This window comes from Phocoena phocoena, chromosome 3 (genome assembly GCF_963924675.1).
Source record: "Phocoena phocoena chromosome 3, mPhoPho1.1, whole genome shotgun sequence".
Taxonomy (NCBI): Eukaryota; Metazoa; Chordata; class Mammalia; order Artiodactyla; family Phocoenidae; genus Phocoena; species Phocoena phocoena.
In genome coordinates this window covers 46,307,996-46,334,580 of record NC_089221.1, presented here as the reverse complement: position 1 = coordinate 46,334,580, position 26,585 = coordinate 46,307,996, and the positions used below count along the sequence as shown (strand labels likewise).

At 40.6% G+C, this 26,585-nt stretch overlaps 1 protein-coding gene across 4 annotated transcripts in view; it reads left to right on the top strand.

The window, feature by feature from the left end:
- Window positions 1–26,585, top strand: part of PDE4D (phosphodiesterase 4D) — an 867,194-nt gene that overhangs the window by 800,277 nt on the left and 40,332 nt on the right. For all 4 annotated transcript variants that reach the window (XM_065873344.1, XM_065873345.1, XM_065873346.1 and 1 more), the window contains exon 6: window positions 16,270–16,382. In XM_065873344.1, coding sequence (XP_065729416.1) covers window positions 16,270–16,382 — 113 coding nt within the window. The remainder of the gene's footprint in view (window positions 1–16,269; window positions 16,383–26,585) is intronic.

The following is a 26,585-nucleotide window of genomic DNA, read 5'->3' as shown; positions in this document are numbered from 1 at the left end:
CTTACTTCACTTCGTATGATAATCTCTAGGTCCATACATGTTGCTGCAAATGGCATTATTTCATTCTTTTTTATGGCTGAGCAGTATTCCCTTATATATATATATATATATATATATATATATATATATATATATATATATATAGTTGTTATATATATAGTTATATATATAGTTATATAGTTATAAATATATATGTATATGTGTGTATGTATGTATATATGAAACCACATCTTTATCTATTCATCTGTCAGTGGACATTTAGGTTGCTTCCATGTCTTGGCTATTGTAAATAGTGCTGCTATGAATATTGGGGTGCATGTATCTTTTCAAATTAGAGTTTGCACCTTTTCTGGGTATATGCCCAGGAGTGGGATTGCTGGATCATATGGTAGTTCTATTTTTAGTTTTTTAAGGCACCTCCATACAGTACTCCATAGTGGCTGCACCAATTTACATTCCCACCAATTGTGTAGGAGGGTTTCCTTTTCTCCAACCCCTTACCTTTTTAAAACAAACAGGTATCAAAACCTTCCTGTACATATTTTTTATAGCAGGAGTCAGCACCCACACTTCTTCAAAAAATGAGCACAATTAACAATAGCATTCATTGTACTTCCTACTTTAAACAAGTATACTGGTCATAGTATAAAATGTGTTTCTTACCGTGGTTCACTGTCAAAAATATTTAAAAGCCACTTCCTTATTTCATATAATCTTCTCCCAAAACTCTGTATGGGTAGAGTCTGAGCCTTTAAGAAAATGACAGTCTCTACAGGAGTTGAAGTTCCCCATAATTTTTACTTGTTGGAAGGTCTCAGAGAATGCCAAAAAGGAATTAGCTGGGGCCTTGAAGCTGATGAACAAAGGGAACTTTCAAGCTGGGAAGCCATGATTATTAGGTCACCAGGACAAATTATGAAAACAAAATACACAGACTGGAATTAGAATGTGGACCTAAATATCCAGAAGCTTCTCCATTGGTTATTTTGCAACAGAAAATTATATGAATGAAATAAATAATGCCAGTGAAATGGTAGATGCACTGAGAATAGTGGTGTTAGCAAAATGGCAAAAATCATGAAACTTAAAAGTTGTATTTCAAGAGTTAAGGTATGTAATACCATTTAAAAATATAAAGTAAAAAATATAAAGTTAAAATATAAAGTCACCAGAAGGACACACCACAGCAACTTATTTTAATGGATCTCAAACTTGTCTTAAATTTAAACCCTTAATGAACTCAACGTGAAATGTCCACACGTTAAATAAATAATTCTAGCTGGTAAATATATCCTGGAGATTTATAAAAATATTTATAATATATGTGTAGTCATTGTTTTCAGACAATAGGAAGGAAATTGCTATTCAACATTTTTTTTCTCTAATCAAGGAGCTGTAATTTATGCATAAACCTGTAATACTCAAAATAAAATATGGTTTTGCAAGATCAGAGGATGGCAAGAAGTGTCCAGATTGTTTTGAAATAATATATATTTTCAAAAGCTAATCTTAAGAATGAAATAAAACACGAATGGCATGCTTTAAGCATCTAGCTTAATAAAACGACTACAGTTTTTTGTTGTCTTTATTGGAGTTTAATTGCTTCACAATGTTGTGTTCGTTTCTGCTGAACAGTGAAGTGAGTCAGCTCTCTATATAAATACATCCCCTCCCTCTTGGACCTCCCTCCCACCCCTCCCACACCCCACCCCTCAGGTCATCACAGAGCACCGAGCTGAGCTTCCTGTTCTTTACAGCATGTTCCCACTAGCTAGCTATTTTACCCATGGTAGTGTATATATGTCAATCCTCATCTCCCAATTCGTCCCACCCTCCCCGTCCCCCTCTGTGTCCACATGTCCATTCTTACGCCTAATAGTTTAAAGTAACAGGCACAATGAATACTCTTGCTCATTGTGTTAATTTTCAGAGAGAGGCAGGGGCTAACTACTACTAGTATCAAAAATATGTACAGAATTGTTTTGATAACCGTGTTTGAAGAAGAGATGAGGAGGAAATGGATGCAGTTAAAACCAGCTGTTACATTGGGCTTCCCTGGTGGCGCAGTGCTTGAGAGTCCGCCTGCCGATGCAGGGGACACGGGTTCGTGCCCCAGTCCAGGAAGATCCCACATGCCACGGAGCGGCTGGGCCCGTGAGCCACGGCCGCTGAGCCTGCGCGTCCGGAGCTTGTGCTCCACAACGGGAGAGGCCACAACAGTGAGAGGCCCGTGTACCACAAAAAAAAAAAAATCAGCTGTTACGTGTTACGTGTAACAAACTTGATAAATATTTATAATTTTTTAAACAAATCATGAAACCAACAAAATGAAATAGGCATATGGATATGTGATTCTTTAAGTTAGTCTTAAATTCAAATAAAATATGGAACATGGCCTGGGGTTCAATCTTCTGTGGGGCGTATTTTTAGCTCTATTTACAAATGAAAAAACTGATAGATTGAAAGTTCAATAATTCACCCAGCTTTGCCACATTGCTAAGTTGCAGAGCCAACATTTGAGCCTAGGTCTCTGTCCCCAGTGCCATGCTCTTCCTATTGCTCATGACTGTCCTAGGAGGCCACTAAAATAGATACCCCTAGAAATCTTGGTTCATTGCTCACTGTGCATCTGGACTCCTGCAATAGATTCTTTTATTTATTTATAATTTTTAGTTTTGGCTGAATTGGGTCTTCGTTGCTGTATGCGGGCTTTTCTCTAGTTGTGTCGAGCGGGGGCTACTCTTCATTGTGGTGCGCGGGCTTCTCACTGCAATGGCTTCTCTTGTTGCGGAGCATGGGCTCTAGGCGTGCAGGCTTCAGTAGTTGTGGCTCGTGGGCTCTAGAGCACAGGCTCAGTAGTTGTGGCGCACAGGCTTAGTTGCTCTGCGGCATGTGGGATCTTCCCAGACCAGGGCTCGAACCCGTGTCCCCTGCATTGGCAGGCAGATTCTCAACCACTGTGCCACCAGGGAAGTCCTGCAATGGATTCTTAATCTACCTCCTCCCTTCCTCATTTTATCCTCCTGGGCCACAAGTACACTTATGCAATTCCCTCAATATCCATTAGCTCCAGGCCACACACTGAAGTATTCCACTCTGTTTTCCTCCTGCTCCCTGGAAGGAGTCTACTCTATCCGGGCTATTTTCCACCCACACATGGAATCTTTATTCAGGCTTCAGATACTTGTTTCTGCTACCTGAAAAGAATGCCAGTTGACTCCCTCCTCCCACCCACAGCCATTCAAACCACAGACTGCGCCGAAGACCTCCAGCCAGGTTCACCTTCTTCCTGGAACCCTACACACCTAGCTGCCTGCCCTGAGCCACAGTAGCTCTTCCAAGCTGATGATTTCCATGCCACCTTCTACTGTCTCTAGGCAGCAACTGGTCATGTGTCTGATTTTCTCAGCAGGGTATGATAAGTTCCTTCCCAGGCCACTGAATCTTTCATGTTCTTGTATTTCACAGCAACCAGCACATCAGAGAGGCTCAATAAATATGTATGGATTGTTGGACTGCTCTCTTTCTGGGATGAGAGAGAGAAAGGGGGAGGAAGGGGGAGAGGAAGATTACTCTCTTGCCACTTCTCAATAGTACATGAGGGCATGAGGAGGGGAAAGAAGATGTCCTTGGTGGAGATTTCAAATATATGGGAACCTACAGAACATATGTATTGTGTTTGTTTTTGGACTTACCTGACATGATATAGAGCAAAGTTTTCCAAAGTATGCTTCAAGACATTATAGTTGTTGCACTCCAAGATCAAATATGTTTTAATAATACTTGTTAAATGACATTAAATAGGTCTCTTTGCTGTAGAACTTCTAGCTTTTGGTAGGTTCATGTCCATTAAAATCACTGCTCCTTAAAATCATATGTAACATTTCCCAATGTTGTTTGCCCACAGAATTCTCTTAGTAAGGAGACTCTCATAGCAATTATGTTCATTTAAACATTCTTTGGGAAATGTTGGAGTGATATCTCCCGGTAACTTCATAGTAAGTGGTGTTCTGTCATTAACCAATGACATATTGGTACTTTTGTTTTTTTAAATATATTTATTTATTTACTTATTTATTTTTGCTGTGTTGGGTCTTCGTTTCTGTGCGAGGGCTTTCTCTAGTTGCGGCGAGCGGGGGCCACTCTTCATCGCGGTGCGTGGGCTTCTCACTATCGCGGCCTCTCTTGTTGCGGAGCACAGGCTCCAGACGCGCAGGCTCAGAGGTTGTGGCTCACGGACTTAGTTGCTCCACGGCATGTGGGATCTTCCCAGACCAGGGCTCGAACCCGTGTCCCCTGCATTGGCAGGCAGATTCTCAACCACTGCGCCACCAGGGAAGCCCCCGTATTTTTAAATGCTAGTGACTTTGTGTGATTTGGTGTGGTCTTGTGAAGGCTATTCTAGATCTTAGATTCTTCACTCATGTTCAGCCCAGAACTGGTTAATAATTGAAGGATGATGGTAAGAAAATAGTAATTGGCTTAGGATTGAGAACCTGTGAGAGTGGAAGTAACCCTTTACGTATGAAATGCCTTATTGTAGATGAATTTATTTAAACAACCTTATAAGTTGGGTCAGAATAATAGTTACTATTGATTGAGTACCTGCTATAAGTCAGATATACGTGCATTACATGCATTTTCACATGTGTTTCTCATAAAAATTAATTCCCAGTTTATACAATGGGCTCAGGTATTTAAATGACTAATTTAAGATAACAGGATGACTAGAACAATGGCAAAGCTGGAATTCAAATTCTGGGTGACTTAAAAATCTATGCTCTTTCCCATCTGTCATACTGCTTCCCATGGGGAACCCTACGGGTTGTGGGTCTTTGCATGTGTGTGTAAGAGCTTTCTTATCCAAATCTAAACCTCCCCAGATACTCTTGTACGATTAGAAAACTAACTTCTTTGTTTTTTTTTTTTTTTTTTTTTTTGTGGTACGCGGGCCTCTCACTGTTGTGGCCTCTCCCGTGGCGGAGCACAGGCTCCGGACGCGCAGGCTCAGTGGCTATGGCTCACGGGCCCAGCCGCTCTGCAGCATGTGGGATCTTCCCGGACCAGGGCACAAACCCGTGTCCCCTGCATCGGCAGGCGGACTCTCAACCACTGCGTCACCAGGGAAGCCCGAAACTAATTTCTTTTACTTAAGCTTGTGTATGGTGCCAGTTCATGCACAAGTAGACCATCCATGTATATATGATATAATCTTGAGTGCTAAAACTTGCTCTATAATGTATACACATTTAACAAATGCAGGTTTACCAGTAGGCTGACGTGGCTTCTCACTCATATGTTCTACTTATAGCACAAGTAGTGAGTATAAACATGGGACATAAGAAGTTACCCTGCTCAAACCTATTCATAGCCTATTTGAAAGAGCCTAGTCTTTCTTTGGACACCTTTTGTATAGATATATTTTTCTTAGCTCAGACTTCAATTCCCTTAAATGGAATGAATGTCTCTTTGGTATTACTTCTCTTTAGGTATCCCTAGTGAAGGGTAGTAAGGAAACAAAGAAGGCAGCAGAGGTACCAATTCAGAATGAAAAATTCTGGAGCAGTTTTGATTAAAACAATTATTTTCTTTTCTCCATTCAGGAAGGAATTCTCCACCTGGAGTCCCTGGGGACTTCAGGGAAGCCAGTGAACACTTTTAAAATAAAAACTCTGATTATATGAACATATGTCCAGTTTTCTGGAGAGGTTTGCTTTAGATTCTCAAAAGGTTTATTAGACTTCCAAAAAGGTTTACAAGCATTGTGCCTCTTGAAGTACAGGGAATCAAAATATACCTACCACCAATGTCTCCTTTATGGGCAATCACTTAAGGGAGTTTTCCTTCCATGTGAAAAGTCAGAACAAAGATTGGGAGATAAGGATGCTGGAGTGTACAAGATAGAATAGTGAGCAATGAATCAAGTATAGGTAATGGTGAAAAGAAATACATGATATAATGTGACCATGAATTATAAATATTGAGAAAGGATTCTGAAGACAGAAAGGTCATATTCTAAGGAAAATCTAAATAAAAGTCTGGAATTAAAAAATCTAAATTATGTTTTAAAGCGTAAAACCAACAGAGTATGTATGTGTGGGGTGTAAGAATGGGGAAACAGATGGGGATGGGGTGGATGGGGGAGATGAAGTAGTGAAAACACAGAATAATCTAATGGGGAGGCCATAGACAGTATTTAAGTTTATTACATTGAGAGAGAAATATAGATTTAAATATGGCTGTTAGAAAATAACACAAGCACTACAGATTGGCTAAACTCAGAGTGACAAGAATAGGTAAGTAGGTAGGAGATCCAGCTATTCTCCCAATTTTGATTTGCATGGGGAACCCATTCTCTTGATCTTGGTAGGATGGATGGCACACAGCCTTTAGTTCATTCACTTGTTCCCCTCAAAGTTCATACCTGCATATTGATGGAATCTTTCAAAATTTTGCCTGATTTTATAAAGTTCATTCTCTGTATTTATCATAATACCTATCATTTCAGTATAATATTAATATATCTTCCAAAAGACACCGTGATGCATTAACCATTCCAAAGTTCTGGCAATGTTAGCTTCTGATACTCTTTAGCAACAGACAACACAGTTTGAAAGCAAGAGATGTAGCATAAGAGATACACAAAGATGGATCCATCTAGAGAGGCATACCCAGGACATGATGACTACTTAAATCTTACTTGGAAAGAAATATTCTTATTTGTTATAAAGCATGCCTACTTATTGGTTATTTGCTCACAAATACTTGTTGAGTGCCTGTAAATGTCAGCAACTGTCCTACACACTTGTAGAAAAGCCTAGAAACATATATAAAAGTGACATAAACACAGTCATAGAGACAGAAGCCAGCAAATTGTATCTAGGTGGAAGGATTGGCTAAGAATGGCAGCCTTAGATGGGATGGTGAATAAGAGGATCTGGAATGGTGTGGAAAAGCCCACTGGGGAAAAAAAAAAAAGGCCTTCTGTGAACTCAAGAAGTATGGCATTCATAGAATAAGAAGGAGGGAGTTTGTGCAGCTGAAGTTTGAGTGAGGAACTTACACGTTAAAAACAGAGCTTAAGGGCTTCCCTGGTGGCGCAGTGGTTGGGAGGCCGCCTGCCGATGCAGGGGACACGGGTTCGTGCCCCGGTCCGGGAAGATCCCACATGCCGCGGAGCGGCTGGGCCCGTGAGCCATGGCCGCTGAGCCTGCGCGTCCGGAGCCTGTGCTCCGCAACGGGAGAGGCCACAACAGTGAGAGGCCCGCGTACCGCAAAAAAAAAAAAAAAAAAGTTAAAAAAAAAAAAAAAAAACAGAGCTTAAGTAAGATTATTCTGACTTTATAAACAGGACTGTGGTGAGAAAAACTGCACCCAGGGAGATCCAGTAGTCAGCTGTTACACGAATCTAGAAATATATAGATGAGGATTTGACTGAAGGTGGCAGTTGTATAAATTAAGAAGAAATTGGTAAATCAATTGGCAAAGTATTAGATGGGAATATGGTTGGGGGCAGGGGTAGAGGGTATAAATATACAGCAGAGAAAGCAAGACTTTCTACTTATCAATAACTTTCTTTCTCAAAATATCTCAATTTCAAATGTAAAACATCCATACCTGGTATACAGTTGAACTAAATTCACAGAGTTCCAGAACCATGGTATTGGATGGGAGCTTTGAAGGCATCTGGTCAATTCTGGAATGCCCTCTATAGTAATAGCTGACCCCACCCAGGTTAATCAGTCATGAACAACTTCAAAACCAACACCTCACCCAGATTAACATAGTGTCAGAAGTTATAAAATAAGCAAGTATCAGAGCTGTGTGGGAAGTAGAGATCACCTAAGCAAACTCCTTACTTGCTATAAGGAATGCTTTGTGCAAGAACTGACAGAGATAAAGATGACTGTGTCATCCCTGAAGGTTGATGGAAACACAGATACCCTCCTACAAGCCCCCTCCCCACGGGAATCAAAATGACTCCTAAGGTTGTAACAGGAGTATGAAAATAACATACATAGTTCTAATAGTTTTTTTTTTCAGCCTTTTTGCAAAATGTTTGTTGTTCTTTTATTGAAACAAATTCCCAGAGAGAAGCTTCCTCACTAGCATTTCTAATCTTTGTTGGTGAAATATAAATTGGGAATGAAAATCATCTTACCTCAAACTGGTGGGTGTATATGGTATGGTCTGTTTTGGATATCAGTGGCTATGCCTTGATACTCTCTCCTTCGAAATTCTTTTTCTTTGCTCCTGAGAGGTTCTCTCCCTACCTTTCTGGCAGCTTCTCCTCTCACACTAGGCCTCCTAACTGGTCTTGTCTTTCTCCAACCCTCTTTTCACACTTCCCAGAGTAATCTCTCTGAAAAGCAAATCTGACCATGTGACATTCTTGCTTAGATTTTTAGTGGCTCCTTGGGGAAAAAAACCATAAACCCTTGGAATAGTATACTAAATCCCCCATAACTGCCTCTCCACCTTTATCTTTGTCCATTGCTGGATCCCAAACTTAGCATTCTTCTCTGCTTGTAGCTACCTGAATGGCCTATGTTCTCTAACTGGCAGTGACACGTTACTCTCTATCTTAGATGTCACCTCCCATTTCTCACCTGGTTAACTCTTCAGTTCATCCTTGGAGACTCCAGGCTGGCATTCCCTCTTTCAGAAAGTTTTCCCAGATCTCTCCTGAGATGTGATAGTTTGCACCTTCCCTGTCCCCCATCTCTGCCTTATGCCGACTTTGCTGTACCTACTGCCTGGTTTTGGTGGAAACTTACATACATATCTCCAATAATTGCCTTCCTCGTTGGACTATGAGCTTCTTTAAACCCAAAGTTATTTCCTTCCATTTGGTGTACCCAGCGCCTGGGACCTGGCAGGTGTTCAATATATGTTTATTCAAATGAAAAGAAAATTATTATAACCAGTAGAATGTAAACTCCTTGAGAGTAGGCAGGAACTTTTAACTACCTTGTTCATTGCTAAATCTCCATCATTTAGTGCAGTGCCTGGAAAAGAATCTAGTAGGTAAGCAGCACAAGGTTATTTAACTCATGGTCTCTCACTTAAAATAATCTACAAGGTTCTTGTTATTATCCCCAATCTACAGGTGAGGAAATTAAGGTCCAAGAAAGATTAGGTGATGTGCCAGGGATTATGGCTTGTATGTAGTGGAATGGAGATGGGGACCACCTCCTACGCTTCTAGTTTCCATCAAGGAGTAATATTACTTATAGTCGTTCACATGTCACATAAAGTCCGCAATCCAGATGTCTGATTAAGCTTGGCTGAAACTCCAATTCCTTGGACAAAATTCCATCCTGCTCTTACACTGAGTTCCAAAAGCTTCCTCCTCTTTCTCTGTCTCTTCTCAGTGTCAGCTCAGGCTGACATTTCAGTTTGAGCCAATCTGGCTTCCAAGCTCAGATTAAACAAAACAAAATCTCTTTATCTCAGCATTTTGTACCTTCAGTAACTTTATTAAAGACTGGGGGGAGTGGGAGATTTATAGGGTGAAATTATCCTGTAAACAAAACTGACTCCTTTCTGTTATACACGCGCGCGCACACACACACACACACACACACACACACACACACACACACCCCACATATATTCCCACTGGAGCAACAAGCATATTCTTCCCCTTTCCTATGTGGAAGAGACCACAGGTTAGTCCCGCCCAAACCAGTACTCCTCAAGTCCCATCTTCTGTAATAAGTAGCCTTGTCAAGCACTTTCTTGCACTCTCCCTGAAAGAAATTCTGGTGAATAGAGTTACGATGAATACAATATGATGACAATTTCAGTTTTTTTTTTTTTAAATATTTATTTATTTATTTTTGCTGTGTTGGGTCTTCATTTCTGTGTGAGGGCTTTCTCTAGTTGTGGCAAGCGGGGGCCACTCTTCACCGCGGTGCACGGGCCTCTCACTATCGCGGCCTCTCTTGTTGCGGAGCACAAACTCCAGACGTGCAGGCTCAGTAGTTGTGGCACACGGGCTTAGTTGCTCCGCGGTATGTGGGATCTTCCCAGACCAGGGCTCGAACCCATGTCCCCTGCATCGGCAGGCGGACTCTCAACCACTGAACCACCAGGGAAGCCCCACAATTTCAGTTTTTAAGAGCAAGAAGTCTACTCCTTTGGAAGTCCCACTGAGCAGTCCTTCAGTTCATGCCTGACATGTCATGAGAGCATATGCTTATGTCAAATTTTAATACTGAGGGCTTCCCTGGTGGTGCAGTGGTTGAGAGTCCGCCTGCCGATGCAGGGGACACGGGTTCGTGCCCCGGTCCGGGAAGATCCCACATGCCGCGGAGCGGCTGGGCCCGTGGGCCATGGCCGCTGAGCCTGCGCGTCCGGAGCCTGTGCTCCGCAACGGGAGAGGCCACAACAGTGAGAGGCCCGCGTACCGCAAAAAAAAAAAAAAAAATTAATACTGAGATTGTTTTAGATAAGAATAATCATCAGAAAAGCAAATATTCTGTAAATTATTAATTTTATTCTACCAATAACATGGCTGAAGATAATGGTCTCACTGACTTCAGCCTTGCCTCCCTCAATCCCATTTACTGCAGAGTCCTAGAATTTTCCATGTTAATAAAACCAGATCCCCTATCGAGCAGTATTCCAAATCACTCAGTGGCTCCTCCTTTTGAAGATTCAGTCCAAAGCCCCTACACGTGCCTGACAAGACTTCCATGACCAGTGTCTGTGGATTTCTCCAGCCTCTTTCCCCCTGAGCAAGGTCCTACTCATGGGAGTTCCTTTCCCTACATACACATATACATACATCTTTTGAACACAGGCCCATGTGCTTGTTCATATTATTTTCTCTTAAAAACTCTTCCCACCCCCTTCACTTACCTCCTGTTTCATTCTTTAAGCCTCAGCCTTCTCCCACTCCACCTCTGATTTAAATTGCCTTCTGGTATTCTCCCATAGCCTACATGCTTCCTTCTTTCAGAATGCTTTCTACAATATAGTATGCTGAAACTATCTCCACCCCTGGACTCTTAAGCTTTCCTTGGATAAGGGGCACATTCTTTCATTCATCTTGTTTTTGCAGACTCTAATAAAGTGTGTGACACATACTTGGTGCTAAATAAATGTTTGTTGAATTTCTCATGGTACTAGAAGTCAGAGAAATCCAGTCTTGTATTTATTTCTTTAAAAAATTCTACTAGAGCCTTAGGCAGACCCAGAAAAAGAATCATAGATAGTGGGAAGATAGAAAAAAACTCACAAAATTATGTACACCTGCTCCTTGGAGGTCTTTTGAAGTACTAAGTGAAATTTTATATTTTTCATAAGATTTTAAAACAAGAACTTGATGCCAGAAATACACTTGGAAATGAGGACAGCTTGCCACTGGCAAGCTCTGCTTAAACCTGTTACATGTACACATTGAAAGTGTATCCAACACCTTCATGTATTTCCCATCAGATAAAATGTAGAGACAAAAAAAGTCAGCAAAAGTTAGAGCTAAATTGCATCAATCTTTTACTGTAGCGAATTCAGGGAGTGACTAGCTTGAAGCAATACATGGTGAAGTGGAAATCATTTTTCTCCAGCTCTACCTACTTTAGACACTATCAATTCCATCCTTAGGAACAAAGAGGGAATTTGGGTGGGAATTCAGAAAGGAGAAGCTGGAATTGCTTAGGAAGAGATACATTTAATTACTCGCTCTTAGGAGATGTTTAGTGAAGGGCTTTTTTTTAAAGAACAATCTGAATCAGCCGTTACAGTTTGTATTTATTTTTTTTAATGAAGTGAAAGCAAATGGTGTCCAAGGTAAAGTGATTTTTTTTGGACTTGTTCTCTTCATTTACACCAATAGGCCTGTCTAGGAGTTATGACAAATTCATACAGACCTTTAATCAGTCAAGAGTTGGCAAAGAAACTGACATCCATAGAGTCACACATTATGTAGAACGGATCCTTTTACCTCAATGGTCAACATCGCTGTAAGTTGTGGGTAAGAGTAAGCGGCTGAACATTTCACAAGAAAATGACCTCAACCTCTAGCTCAGTGCCGTGGCTCTGAGGCAATTAGTTTTTTCCTTTTCAAAAGGAAGCTGCTGCTTCAGCATCTTCTCCTGGAGCTCCTGGCACCATTTCAGGCCATGTGTCAGGGGAACCCTTGATCACATCACAATGACGGAAGCCAAGTGCTGGCCTGCAAGAATTGAGGACTGTTTGTTCACAGAAGATCCTGAGCAGAAACACGGGTGTCACATAGTTCAAGGGGGCCTTGAAGGAAACTGATGCTGCTGTAGGAGGGGACTTCCAAAGGCTCAAGTTATTTCTCAGTTGCTGTTCCAGAGCCCTCTCCTGGCTTTTATGGAATTTGGCCAAGAGTTGTTGCTTAGACAGTTTCTCCCTATAGTCCCTTGACTTAGCAAGATTTGGGACGGGAAAATAGAAGAGTTTTCTTATATTTTCAAGTAGTGCCACAGTGACCGCTACTCTCTGGGGAGAAAAGTATTTTATTCATGAATGCAGTATGTGTTCTTGGTAAAACCCCAAATTAAACTAGCTCACTGTTTTTGTCCTGCGAAATGTTGGTGACATTTAGGTGTGTTGTTTGGTGTGCTGACTCCGTTTCCTGGAGGATAGCTGGCAACTCCACATTGAGGCTTTTTTAGTGGGGATGAAAAAGTCAGTTACTTCACGTTTTAGAACATTTGGGGTTAAAATTCCTAAACGTTAAGCTTGAACACTGATCCTGAAAAACGGTGGCTAACCGTATTGCCTATCAGCCTAGGAATTTGGAAAAAGTAGTATTCTCAGCTCTACGCTAATATCAACAGTGATTCTTTATTTGAGCCACAGCTTTATAGAACAAACTGCTCTTTGCTCTGTTGTTAGTAATTATTTTCTTACTTATTGGTATGTAGGTGTGCTCTGGTCTTTTTTTTTTTTTTCTTTTTTCATTCTCCATATTTATACAGTGCATGCAGAAGTAGTTAGAACTTAAAATACATACACAATAAAGGTGTTTAAAAAAATAAAAATAACAAAATACATACACAGGCCACATTCTTATTATACTCAAATGCTGATTTTGTCAAAATGACTAATCTATGATTGGGACGTAAAGTAGACCTTCTGAAACAAGCTGTCCCTCTTGTCGCTGTACTGCCTTCTTAAGAGCAAGTCCTGTATTTAAGTACATAATGTCTTGAGGCATTGAAACTTGACTGAATTACTTCTTCACTATTACAATTAAAAAGTAAATACTGGGCTTCCCTGGTGGCGCAGTGGTTGAGAGTCCGCCTGCCGATGCAGGGGACACGGGTTCGTGCCCCGGTCCGGGAGGATCCCACATGCCGCGGAGCGGCTGAGCCCGTGAGCCATGGCCGCTGAGCCTGTGCATCCGGAGCCTGAGCAACAGGAGAGGCCCCAACAGTGAGAGGCCCGCGTACGGCAAAAAAAAAAAAAAAAATTAAACGCTGAAGTGTAATACGTGGTGCCACATCCTGCTAGGTCCAAGGCCTATATTTCTGAAAAGCTTTGAGGAGTTGGTGAAGATGGGAGGGGGACTGGGAAGTCCCCCTGGGGCTCAGACTTTGGAAAAGTTGGAGAGCAGGGGAGAGGAACACGGAACACCAAGCCTTTGAGGTGTGGAGAGGGGATTCCTGGCTCCTAGATATAACCAGTGACTGGAAAGATGGCAGTGAACAAATCCTAGATACAATGGTCATGCATCTTTAATCCATTGGATGAGCTAACTATGGGTAGCCCAAATCAAATCACCTAAAATAAGTTAATTTCCTCTTAAAATTCCTACATCCTTATTTTATACCTTGGAAGAAAAAAGCCAAAATAAAACTATATAGTACATGTACTTCCATCACAGCTAGGTAATGCTATAGTTGCATATGGAAGATATTAAGTAAAATGAAAATGTGTTATGGTCATAGGCTTAATTATTATTTGTGATCTTTAGGGTATGGGATTACAAGGAACTTTCTGCATTACATCTTTGTGTAATGTTTCAAATTTTATAACAAGCATGTTCTAGTTTTATATACTTAATCAGGGAAAGGCTATACAGATAAAATACTTTATACTTACGATTTAAGATTATCTTTAAGGCTTTTCCTTTTGTTGGGGGAAAAGCTCCAATCACACTTTAATTCACCTGGCAAGGTTAGGTAGTTGTTGTTCCCCAAAAGTATATATTTACAGAGATTGGTGCAGGAAAAATAAAGTGGAATAAAAGAGGCAATTTTTAACCTAGAGTTCCCAAAGTGAATAGAAAACAGTTCAAGAATCCCTGATAATAATAAGCCACATGGCCCATGTAACAAATACTTTGAAAGTTATTCTAACTTTTACAAATGTTATATAAAAACCTATCTGGAAAATCCCAGGAGCCCGAGATTCAGTCCATGAAATTTTTTGTTGTGACACTCATCATTTATGGAGTCTAAATTTCAAGGGCAGAATTTCTTCTTCAATACCTGTATATTCGAAGACCAAGGAAAAGGATCTCACCAACTTCATGTAAGCTTTTCAGTGTATTCTTTCTAATTGACAGTAACAAAGTTTCGTAAGATGGGCTCTTTGGAGTTTGGATGTTTTCCCTCCTCTAACAGGTTCACTTACCTGCATACTAATATAGTGAAGTTCTCTGCAATTGATCCCTTACTGTAGACCTCCCCCAGGGTCAAATTTTGTAAATAGAACCTGCTTCCATACGCTGTCTTTGGATGTGGTCTTTCCATTTTCTCACGTTTGTAGTTTTTCCTGTGCACGGTGGGTAGAAACACTCTTCCAGACTCTTCCCATTGGCATCAAAATACCATCCGGGTCCCTGATTTGCAATTCCACTGACGAAGGAAGCATGTATGCAGGACGGGCGTAAATTGCCCATACGGCGTGCTGCATTCACATTGCTCTTCCTTTACTGTAACTCTTAGACAATTCTGAATGTGAAAACACAACATATTGCGAAATCTGTGAATTCTAAGCCGTTCATACCCACAACATTGTATGTTTTTGTTTTCTTGCTTATGTCCATCCCGAAATTTAGACGTATGGTTCTTAGCAGAGGCTGGGCTGGGAACTGAGGGTCTGGTCTTAATAGAAATACTTTTGATTGCACAACCACCCTGTCCTCTTGAAGTAGGTAAATCCTAAACCCTCAGAAACGAAGCCTCAGAAACACTAAAACCCAAACCCACACAAACGGTTGCGCGGGTCCTAAATAACCATCTTGTGCCGCCCGTCGGGCTCTCCGGCGAAAGCTCGCAGGAAGCACGGGACAGTGGAGACGCGGAGGCTCGGGCCGTCTGGGCAACCGGGAGGGCCTCGGCTCGGCTGGGCGCGCGGGGTCCCCGCGGGGCAGGTGCGCCGTTGCGCGCGCGTGCGCCCCAGGGCCCGCCTGAGCCCCGCGGCGGGCGCGACCCCGGGCGGCGGGCAAGCCGGCGGCGGGCGCTCCACGCCGGGTTTTCCGCCGCTCCCCTCGCCCCGGCCCCTGGCAGCAGCACTAACACACACTCTAGCGCCCGCGCCTCCCCAGCCGGGCTTCGGAGCGAGCGGCGCGGGGCCGCGCGGGGTGATGCTTCGGCGAGGCGGTGGGGCGGCGGGGGCCCCTGGCGGGCCGTGGCTCCGGGCGATCTCGGCGTGAGAGAGCCGAGGAGGAGCCGGGCGGCGCCAAGGGCCGTGCGGGGCGCTAGGGGTAGTGTTCCCGGAAAGCCGCGGCGATGGAGCCGCGCTGCGCCCGCCGCCGGAGGAGTTGAGAAAGAAAACAGGAAACGTGGTGGCTGCGCCCCCGGCCGCGGCTGATTCATTCGCTTTGAGTGAAGGCTCGGCAGGAGGGGCGGGCGCGGGGCCGCGGCTCGGGGCCGGGCGCCGCGCAGATCGCGCCGTGGACCAGACGCTCCCTCCGCGGGGCGGGCTCCCGGGCGCGCGCGCCATCCCCTTCGCCGTCCTCCGGCACCAGGACTTCTTCAAAGTCGCATCTTGAGGGTTTTGGTCCGTGTAGAAGTTGGCTTGCCGCACTTGGCGCGCCCTTCCTGGACGCCGAACAGAGACGCCAAGCTGGAGAGGGCGTGCGTTCCCGAGGCCGTCCGCACCGTTAGCAGAGCCCCGGCCCCCGTCGCGGTGCCCGGCTCGTCAATATGAAGGAGCAGCCCTCATGTGCGGGCACCGGGCATCCGAGCATGACGGGGTACGGCAGGATGGCCCCTTTTGAACTCGCCGGCGGCCCTGTGAAGCGCTTGAGAACTGAGTGCCCCTTTCCCTATCTCTTCGCAGAGGAGGCCTACCAGAAACTGGCCAGCGAGACCCTGGAGGAGCTGGACTGGTGTCTGGACCAGCTAGAGACCCTGCAGACCAGGCACTCCGTCAGTGAGATGGCCTCCAACAAGGTAAGCCCCGGCTCGGCTCTCACCGAGGCTCCTAGGCTGCTGATTCCCACGCTGGTGAAGCCACCAGTCCCCGTGGCCCGGGGAAATACATACAGGGGTTTGTCACACTCACTGCATTTTGGCTCCCTTAGAAGGAGGTTCCTGATGCCATGCCTTCCCTCTCTCTTCTGTTCACTCCAGAGAAATTAAACATTTTGCAAAAGCAACTTCGACATAGTTTGACTGCAGTACCCCCAAGGCACTGTTCGTGTGTGTGTGTGTGTGTGTGTGTGTGTGTGTTTGGAGGGGGTACTTCTAAGTGAGACTTTGCCCTTGCAACAGAAACCGAGTCTGGTCTACAGGCAACCCATGTTGTAGGGTATTCTTGGGATTCCCAGTGGAAAATAAGAGTTACTAGAGGTCAGTGCAATCCCTTGGATGTCACCACCTACTGAACTCAAACGCAGAAGAGTTCACTGAACTTGGAACCTTAACCCCCGTTTATCTAAGTGTCAGGGTACCCTGTAAGAACTGAGCCTTTATCTTTTTGCTTGGCCATATGTGTCCACAGGGGACGTCAAAGTTAAGGTTCATTGTGATCACTGCCTTTGTTTCCGTGAATCTTGGAGAGAGAGTCCAGTTTTCTGAGGTTATTTAGTTACAGTGATGCTTCAATGGGGCATTTGTGCCGTATGCCACAGTGCTGGTCTTGGTGGATAGTGGAGGTTTGAGGGCTGAGAATCAACCCTTAGCCTGGCACAGTCTTAAAGCAAGGTAGAGTGTTGTCAGTTTTGGTGTATTTTTTGGAATTCCTTGTTTGTTTTTTTTTTTAAAACAATCTTCAGTTATGTAAGGAAATAATTGGGCTTATGTATGTTTTTAATGATTGTTTGGCTCAGGGGATAGGAAAGGAGGCATGGGCATGTTGGATGCAGGTGGCTGAGGGATTTAGCCAGTAAGGACTGGTAACTTTGTGTGGTGATTAATAACAGTTGCCCCTAAAGATATTTAAAGATCTTTGGCCACCTATTTACAAGGTCAGGAAGGTATACCATTTTACTGTTTATCTACATGCACATATTTTTCAGAGAGCTATGCTTTTTTTTTTTTTTTAGTTTACTATAGTTTTTATCCCACCTTTTTTTTTCTCATGCAGTTTTAAAAAATATAGCATATCACCCACTTGATTGTCTTATCTGTTGACAATGCTTATGCAGACAGCATGGTTTTTAAGTAAAAAGTTAGCTTCAAATAAGATAAAAAGGACGCCCCAGTCACTATCTGAGGGCACTAATCTACCCGTAAGCACACTGACCTACCCATATGCACACTGATGATCAAATCTGTATTTTTTTTTTTCTGTCATTGAAGCCTCATTTCTAAATTTGGTATGGCTCCGCATCAAAATGATGGGTTATTACTCTCTTACTCCCTGCCGTGGCATCAGGTGCCATTGTTCTCATCTGGCTAACAAATTCTTAGTTCGTTGATTCATTTTATAACATATAGATTGTTCTTTCATAATTTGGTTCATAATAGCAGTAGACATATGCTGAGTATCTCCAGTGTCCTAAACGCCGAATGGGACCATTCTGCAGTGGGCCTGAGTTCTTATTCTCTTGTCTGGTTAATTCTGTGTAGTAAAAGGAAAAACCAGAAGGCACCAAAAGATGTGCAAGCCTTTGCTTATATTTTCGAGATGATTTGACAGTACTTTTTTAGCACAGTGAACCTCAGCGGCTACAATTACTTTCCCGCTAATCCATACTCTTAATGATGAGACCTCTATTTGAATTTAAAAATTAACATGAAATCTAATCATGTATTGTGAATGACTTCAACTGTCAAGTATTAATTTATCTATACTTTAAGATGAAAAAATAAAACTTGAGGTCACAGTGATTGGTCAAAATGATTTCTTTCTTTTAAGGGCATTTCTTTCTTTTAAAATTCCTGTCTTTTAAAGACAGGGATTTTTTTTTTTTTAATCTTTATTGTGAAGGCCCCTCAGACTTTAGGTTAATTTACAGGTTTAGTGTAGGAGGTGAATTTATTTGGTTGAAGTGAAATCTAGGTTAAGTAAGAAAAGACTTTTTCAAAATATAGTCATTCTAGCTGTGTTTGTGTCTTGTAAGATTATTGACATGACACTTTTTTTAACATCTTTATTGGAGTATAATTGCTTTACAATGGTGTGTTAGTTTCTGCTTTATAACAAAGTGAATCAGTTATACATATACATATGTTCCCATATCTCTTCCCTCTTGCATCTCCCTGCCTCCCACCCTCCCTATCCCACCCCTCTAGGTGGTCACAAAGCACTGAGCTGATCTCCCTGTGCTATGTGGCTGCTTCCACTAGCTATCTGTTTTACATTTGGTAGTGTATATATATGTCCATGACACTCTCTCACTTGACACTTATTTTTAACATTAAAAAATTCAACTCAGCTGAAGCTGTTGATTAAACTTTTCATGTCTAATTCATTCATTTCTTTCTTTTAAAAAACCCGTTCATTTCTAAATGAGTGCTAAGCTCCTGTGACTTTTATAGATGAAAACGGATTAGCATAGAAGGAATAAGAGCTCTTGGTAAAGGTTGTAAGGTTACCCTTCAGCCAGATAACAAGGGCACAAATAAGTCACATCCACATGAGCTGTAAACTGAGTTGGAGCAGCTGGTCTAAAGGTCCCCAGGAGTGATGCCGAACCTAAGTCTGAACTGGAAATGTGACAACTTGCGTCACATGTCCGCTAGGTTGTCGAGCATCTCTTGAGTGTGAATGAATAAGTCTGAAACATTGCTTTTGATTATTAGTCTTATTGCCATCCATTCTTTTCACATGTACTTGTTCGAACCAAACCAGTGTTTCCCTTGAAAAGTCATGAAGTTTTTGTTTTCTTCTCTTTTTCAGGCTTAAAAAAAAGTACTCTAATAGATTAAAATGACACAATAAAATACTAGTAAGAAATCAGGATTTTTAAGTGATTATGTAGAGAAAATATTTATTATGGAGGTGGATTTGGGTGTTAGGAAGAAGGAAATTGATTCCTCAAACTCATTTAACAAATTGGGTTAATGAATTCTTCATATTTTAAAAAATCTTAATAGAAGGAATCTGAACTATTAGTTTTTAAATGATGCTTTAGAAGCAACTAGATGTACTTCCTGATTGGGATTGTAATGTGCATAATGCTTATTGATGGTATTGAGACAGGAAAATTATTGAATTTTTGGCTACTGCCAACGTTGGCTATAATACATGTAGGATGCTTGTACCAAGTAGGGTAAGAGACTCCAGATGGCATTTAGTTTGAGAGGTTAAATCTATAGCATTTAGCCTAATAAGCCCATTAATCTGCCCAAGATTTGTACAGATTTCCTTTGAAACCTCCCTGCTAGAGTTAAGAGAGGTTTTGGTGAGGTCTCAAAGCTTTGGAGGCAGACAGACCTGGAAGTTGAATCATAGTTTTGTTCCTTACTAGCTGAGTTACATTAGAGAAATGACAAACATTTTTTAGCTTCGGTTTCCTTAGCATAAGATGAGCACAATGATATTTCGAAAGGTCAGTGTAAGAATTTGAAAGAATATGTGTAAAATAGTTAGCTAATAGTGTCTGACAGGGACTATACCTGCCATTATTGGTATTATTATTGAAGGTTTAGGTTAAACTTGATTGGTTGCCTACTTGGCTAAAATATTTTTTTTACCATTCAGTTGTCATTTATACTTGATGTTTTAAGTTTCATGGGTTTTTATAATACAATTCTTAATAACTGTCTTTAGTGCACAGTTCTGTATTGTAAAAAATGCTTAAATTATATTTATACTTTTTTTAGTATAATATAGACACAAACATTTTGAAGTTCTAAATAGAAGCTTAATCTTTTCTTAAATTTCAGCTACAGAATTCCAGACAGCTAAATACTTTTTCTCTTTTATTCTAAAACTGAAAAAACAGCACTGATTAATTTTGAGAAAATATTAAATATAAGGTGGGATTGGTAGGTACATTTCCATCCTTTTGTACAGGTTTTGCAAAGCTAAAGTAACTCTTGAGACTGTTTTTAAGGCAGAATAGCTTCACAGTGTTTTTGGTTACCTTTCTCTCATAGAAAGTAAATGAGGATGTGAGGAGTGCAGGCTAGGATCTAAGCCTCAAGGGTTATGCTGTGGAACCCTGTAACTTTATTCTCTTGTGACCTAATAATGCACATTTCACCACATCTTCAATGTAAGTGTGGTGATGTTTGAAGGAGAAAAAATCATCTTGATTTTCCCCCAAAATATACTACTACAAAAATGTATTGTTTCTTCTCTCTAAATTTGGGGCAGTTCGAGGCTTGGCATTGCTGGAACCTACCATGCTTCAAGCTGAAAGTCTGCCTTGAAGTTAGGATTCAGGCATCCTTCTAAGAGACTTAAGGTTTTTCTTTAGTTCTTTCTAGACGTACGTAGGCCAGCTTTGCAAATGTGAACATGACTTTTATATGGAATTTAGTTTGTCTGTTTGGCTTTTAACAAAGATCTCTATCATGTTTCTGTTGCCTATAAATTAAGTTGCTTTTCTGGGGTGCTTTATCTTAGTGTTTTTGCGCTCTGCTCCCCCTGCTGCTTTTTAATAGTCAATGCATACTTAACATATACTACAGCTTTCTGTGACTGCTGATATATTTTCTTCTGGGCAAGAGTGGTCCTGGAATGAATATAGAATGTTTACAGAAGTGGCTAAATCTTAAGATTTTTCAGCATTACATGATTATAAGATAGCTCAGAACAGAAATAAATGTTTAATTTTGCTGAGAAGGAAGGTGAAACTAGTTGGAAAAGGCATTTTAATTTTATGAAGAGCAAATAGCAAATAACAGTCATTTACTTCAAAATACTAAAACTTATTGGCATAGTCATACAGAGTTGTTGAGAGTTAATCAGCATACCTAAAGGAAAACTCTAAATTTTAAAAGAATACATCTTTCGTAAATATAGAAATTCAGCTTACTGATGCTTTGAGTTTGCTATCTGCTTTTTCACCTACTTTATAAAAGTAGATTTACCAAAGATTTATGTTGTTTACATATAGAGCCTTAAAGTTAATATGACAGACTGTGCATGCTTATTTTTATGATCACTGTTTAAAAAAATACTTTCTTTGCTTTTATTTTAAGTAATAATAGAAAGAGGGAAGCACTTTAAACAGATATTTTTATGTTTCATTGAATAGTGAAGCCCTTGACTTGAACTTAATAAAACAGTAAAGATTAAAGCAAATCTTTATTTATCTCTACTGTCATCAACTCAGTTTCTGTATCAGTATTTAGTGGCAGTAAGCTTAAATATCCTTAACATTTAATTATCAAAAACTTCTATTTTTGTGATTCAGTAAATTAGTCATTACTTGAGAAATTGCTTTCAGTTATTGCATTTTGATTTAATTATAGGAAAGCGGTAACTTCTCGTCTCAGAGTGTTATGAACTATGTCTTTTTTTTTCCAAAACAAAAGGCTTGGCCAAGATAAAATAGCACTTTTCCCAGTGTATGAATAGATTAAGCACATTTTTTCCCCAAATAGCAAGGATGATAGGTAATGATTTTGTTCAATTTAAGAAGATTCCTATGATAGTCATAGATTGTAGCTATTCCTTAAGATACGTATAATTATGGCAGATGTGAAATGCTGATAATGATTTTCAGTTGATCCATAAAATGCTATGTAGAATCTGATTTTCTCTTTTTCAGAAAGAAACCAATCCTTTTAAACTGCAAATAGCTGGAGTTTATTTTGTGACAGCATAGCTCTGCCAGGGCTAGCTCTGTACCTGGCTAGTTGTGATAGTTGAATTGGCACTTTTAGCCTGAGATCTTTCTAGGAAATAGAGCATGGGTAGCCCTTTAGTTTGCTGTTCACATTAGTTTTAAAAGACATTTTAAGACGGCATTTTCTTTTATTTACTCGAACAGGGATTAGGATGGGGAGGGGTGAGCCTTCCTGTTTGCTTAAACAACAAAAAATTCTGCTTTGTCCATCGGGAAATTTGTTAAATTGGATTACCAACTGCAGTGATCATAGCTTTATTATCCTTTACACTTAGAGAATATTTTATCTTTAATGAAGTATTTTTCTTTGTTATTATTGTTGAATATTCTGGGGGTTTTTTTGTGCCTGTTTTGCTGTGTTTTGTGTGTGATGGGGATGAATGGTATTTACTCTTTCTCCTGACATATACACCAATGCTTATGGCAGCTTTGTAGAGTGGAAAGGACATAGATGTCTTTTGTCAGGTGGACTTGGTTTCAATTTCTGGCTCTGCTGCTTCCTCCCTAATGTTTTGGGGAACATGCCTCACTTCTCTGAATCTCAATTTCTTCATTTCTAAATGGACATAATAAAAGGGGAAAATAAAATTGAAGGTTGTTAAGAGCATTAGATATAATATATAGAAAGCTCACTTTGCCGAATAGCATATACTGGCTGCTTAATAAATTACATGCAATTTATTCTAACCCTAGACTATACTGGAAAGGAGAGACTAAGGAAAACCATGTGTCATATACTCCTTGTAATATAAGAACATCACATTTTTCAGAAGAAAACTGTGACCTTTATTCTATAATAAATAACAAGTCAAAATTAGTGTTCTCAGACTTCCTGTGTACATTCATAGCTACTATACATTAAATGCTTTCATTTAAAGCATTTATTTTTTAAAGTTAAATGTCCACCTGAGTGCCTCATCTTAAGCAAGGAATTACATGAAATCATGGATTTGATGTTCTAGTTATTTTTATTATAATATTAAAATACGTTATTTTTTAATATAATGTTCTAATTTTTTTAATATGCATTGAAATTAATTTGTAACAAAATCAGAAAATACTCATCCACGCCACCTTAAAGCATTTTACTTACCACTCACAGACAATGGGCATACTTTTCATTGTACTAGTCTAAATTGGCAGTAAGAACCATCTGGGGAGTCACTTTTGGTTAGAAAGGTATGTCTGTTTTAAACAACCTATGGTTTTTCTTCTCTGCCATTAACGGGATTTCCCCACTAGAGGAGAAAATGCCAGCTATCATCAGCAGAAGTCTTCCCATTCATTAGGCATTCATTCCGCAGGCAGAATGGTCTATGGATTTAGAGCACTCTCCTGCAGCCAGACTGCCTGCATTGGATTCACTCTCCGCCCTTTACTAAATCTAAATGGGACAACTTACCTTCTGTGCTTCAGCTTCCTCTTCTGTTAAAGCGTTACTGTGATGATTTAATGAATTAAAAGATGGAAATTGTCTAGACAGAGTCAGGAACATAGTGGGTGCTCAATAATGTTAGGTCCTTTATATCCATCTATAAAGGGATATCATCTTTCTTTTCTTATTTTGTGGGGTGAGAGTTTGCCATCCTGAGACTTAAGCCTCCAGTGACCTTTTAAGAGAGAATGGTGGCCTCATGATGTTGATGTGAACCAAATAGGACTCTTGGAATGTTTCATTTGCTCTTCTCCCCATCAGTGACTTTTCTTGGAGTTTACCTTTTGTTTCTTTGTGTAATTTTATGGTAGAGCCCATCAACCTGGCCTGAGGTTTTCTCAGAACATCTAAAACTCTCTAAGCTGTTTCTAGCAGAAATACCTAAATAGTGGATAACAGTCCAGTGACTTTTTTTTCATAAATGAATGCACCCTGTTATTCCTCTGAATGAGACTGAAAGTAACCCAGGCACAGAATCTCTTATTAATACTTAATGTTAAGAAAACTGTGTTCAGGACATAGCCTTCCATGGCACTTCTCAGCAACTTTACCATCAAGTATATGCAAACATTTCCTTGTTCAGTCAGCCGAGAGAACCTAAAGCAATGACACCCCAGTAGCATTGAACACATCTAGCACCCTCATCTTGGTTTCTAATACCATTCTCCAATAAAAGGAACCAGGACTCCTTGAAGTAGCTGATTCTAGAACTGGGGCAGGAAATGAGGCTGGAGCCATGTTGCAGTTCCAGAAAGTAAGGAAGTGGCCAAACAAATGTTGATGGGAACATATCAAAGGGATACAAGAACAAACTGAAAGAGCTCCCAGTTCCCCGCTGGAACTATTTGATCAAGAAAATAAACTAGTGTTGAGATACAACTCAAGGTATAAAACAAATAGCCATGAGTTCAACTGATATAATTTATTGAATAAATAATTAAATGGGGGGAAGAGACAAATCCCTTGTGCTGAAGAAGTCCAAATAATTTATGTATATACTCTGCTCTCAAGGAAGGAAAGTATAACTCTCCACTCCTTAAGTGTGGGCTGTGCATATTGACTTCCTTCCAAAAAGCACAATGTGGAAAGAGGGAAAGAGTACCTCTACTGTGGACAAACCTGATAAACACACACTACCTCAGCCAGTGATCAAAGTCGACATCAACGGTGATAAGTCAAGTTGTAGTAGGTACCCTTGATGTGATCTGATGAAAATGGTACTGACATCTGAGTTTTTTCTACCAAAAGCGTATAACCCCACTCTAATCATGAGAATAGCATCAGATAGTTCCTAGTTGAGGGACATTCTACAAAATACCTGACCAGTACTCCTCAAGACTATGAAGGTCATCAAAAACAAGGAAAATTTGAGAAACTGTCACAGTCAAAAGGAGCCTAAGGAGACATGCTGACTAAATGTAATGTATCCTGGATGGAATCCTGGAACAGAAAAGAACATTCGGTAAAAACTAAGGAAATCGGAATAAAGTGTGGGCTTTAGTTAATAATAATGTATCAATATTGGTTCAATAATTGGGACAAATGTATCCTATACTAAAGTAAGATATTAATAATAGAGGAAATGGGGTGTGGGGCATATGGGAACTCTCTGTACTTACTTTCACAATTTTTCTGTAAAACTGAAGCTTTTCTAAAATAAAAGTTTTATCAGACAAATCTTAACCATCCTTTAGGGTCTACCTGCAATGCTACCTCTCCTGTGAAGCCTTTTCTGTCCTGTCTTCTCCCATATCTCCCATCCCAGCCTCCCCTAATTGGGTGTAATGTCTTCCTTCTTTGACCTCCTACAGGACTTTATTTGTAGTTCTTTTAACTCTCCGTACAATATTTGTTTCTTTGTTTTATTCCTGTCACATTTACACTAGGTCATTAGTCTTAACTCGTTTGCCAGCCCCCATCACATGGGACACAAGGCCATATTGAATAGGTGCTCAATAAACATTGGGTGAATTGTATGAGTGGTATTGTGGTGGTGATTCTGGAAAAGCACCATTCAGTGGTTCTGATCTCAGTGCTGTAGGAATCACTGATCAATCTCAGGGACTAAGTTTATTTTTACTCATCTAAGCCCTAAGGCTTAGAAGATAAAAATTCTTCTTCCTGTATGGGTAATAGCTTCAACCTTATTGTTTGTCAGACCCTTTGCAAGGGAGTTACTGAACATTAGGTCAAATAGTTGAAGAAATTTATCCTAATTTTTCTGTCTAATTATCACTTGAGTGGAATTAATAGAAATTAGTAAAATGAAAATATACTCTGTTTCTGCCTACCACTTAGTTCTTTGGTAGTTTTGGTAGTATTTAACATGATCAGTATTTCAAAGCATCATTGTTACTGTTATCCATTATTCCTCTCACACTCAAGCCTTATGTGTTAGAACTGAAGGAAGCAGAAGTGATCATTTGTCTGACTTATCTCAGTTAGAAAACGAGGCCCAAAACTTGTCCACGTCCACCTATAGTTAGAAATCTCCTGACTTCTTACATAGCAGTTCATTTTCTAGAGGGTCTCTGCACCATTTGGAGTTTTGTATGCAGCCTTTATCTCCACTCATATTCATAAATTGTGGGAGGGAGATGCAACTTTTTATCTTTGAATGTGTTAACGGAATACAAGCCGTGTTTCTGATAAGTATATGGATTCAATAACTGTTCAAGTACATAACCAGTGAATTTTCTACCCAGCCACTAGGGATACTGAAGTGTCCTACGTGGCTTCTAGCCCAAACCCAGTGAGTGTCAGTATATCATTTTGTAGTTGGTCATATAAATTAGTACCGGATGCATGGTGTTGGTTAAAGTAAATGCCATTTTTCACCTTGGATTGGTAGACAGGGTCTGTACATGATAGTTGATATCTTGCAAGCAAGTGGCTTTTCTGTTATTGACAAGAGTCCTGATCATTTCACACTTAAAAATCTCTCTCCTGCTTATAGATGCTCATCAGAAATTT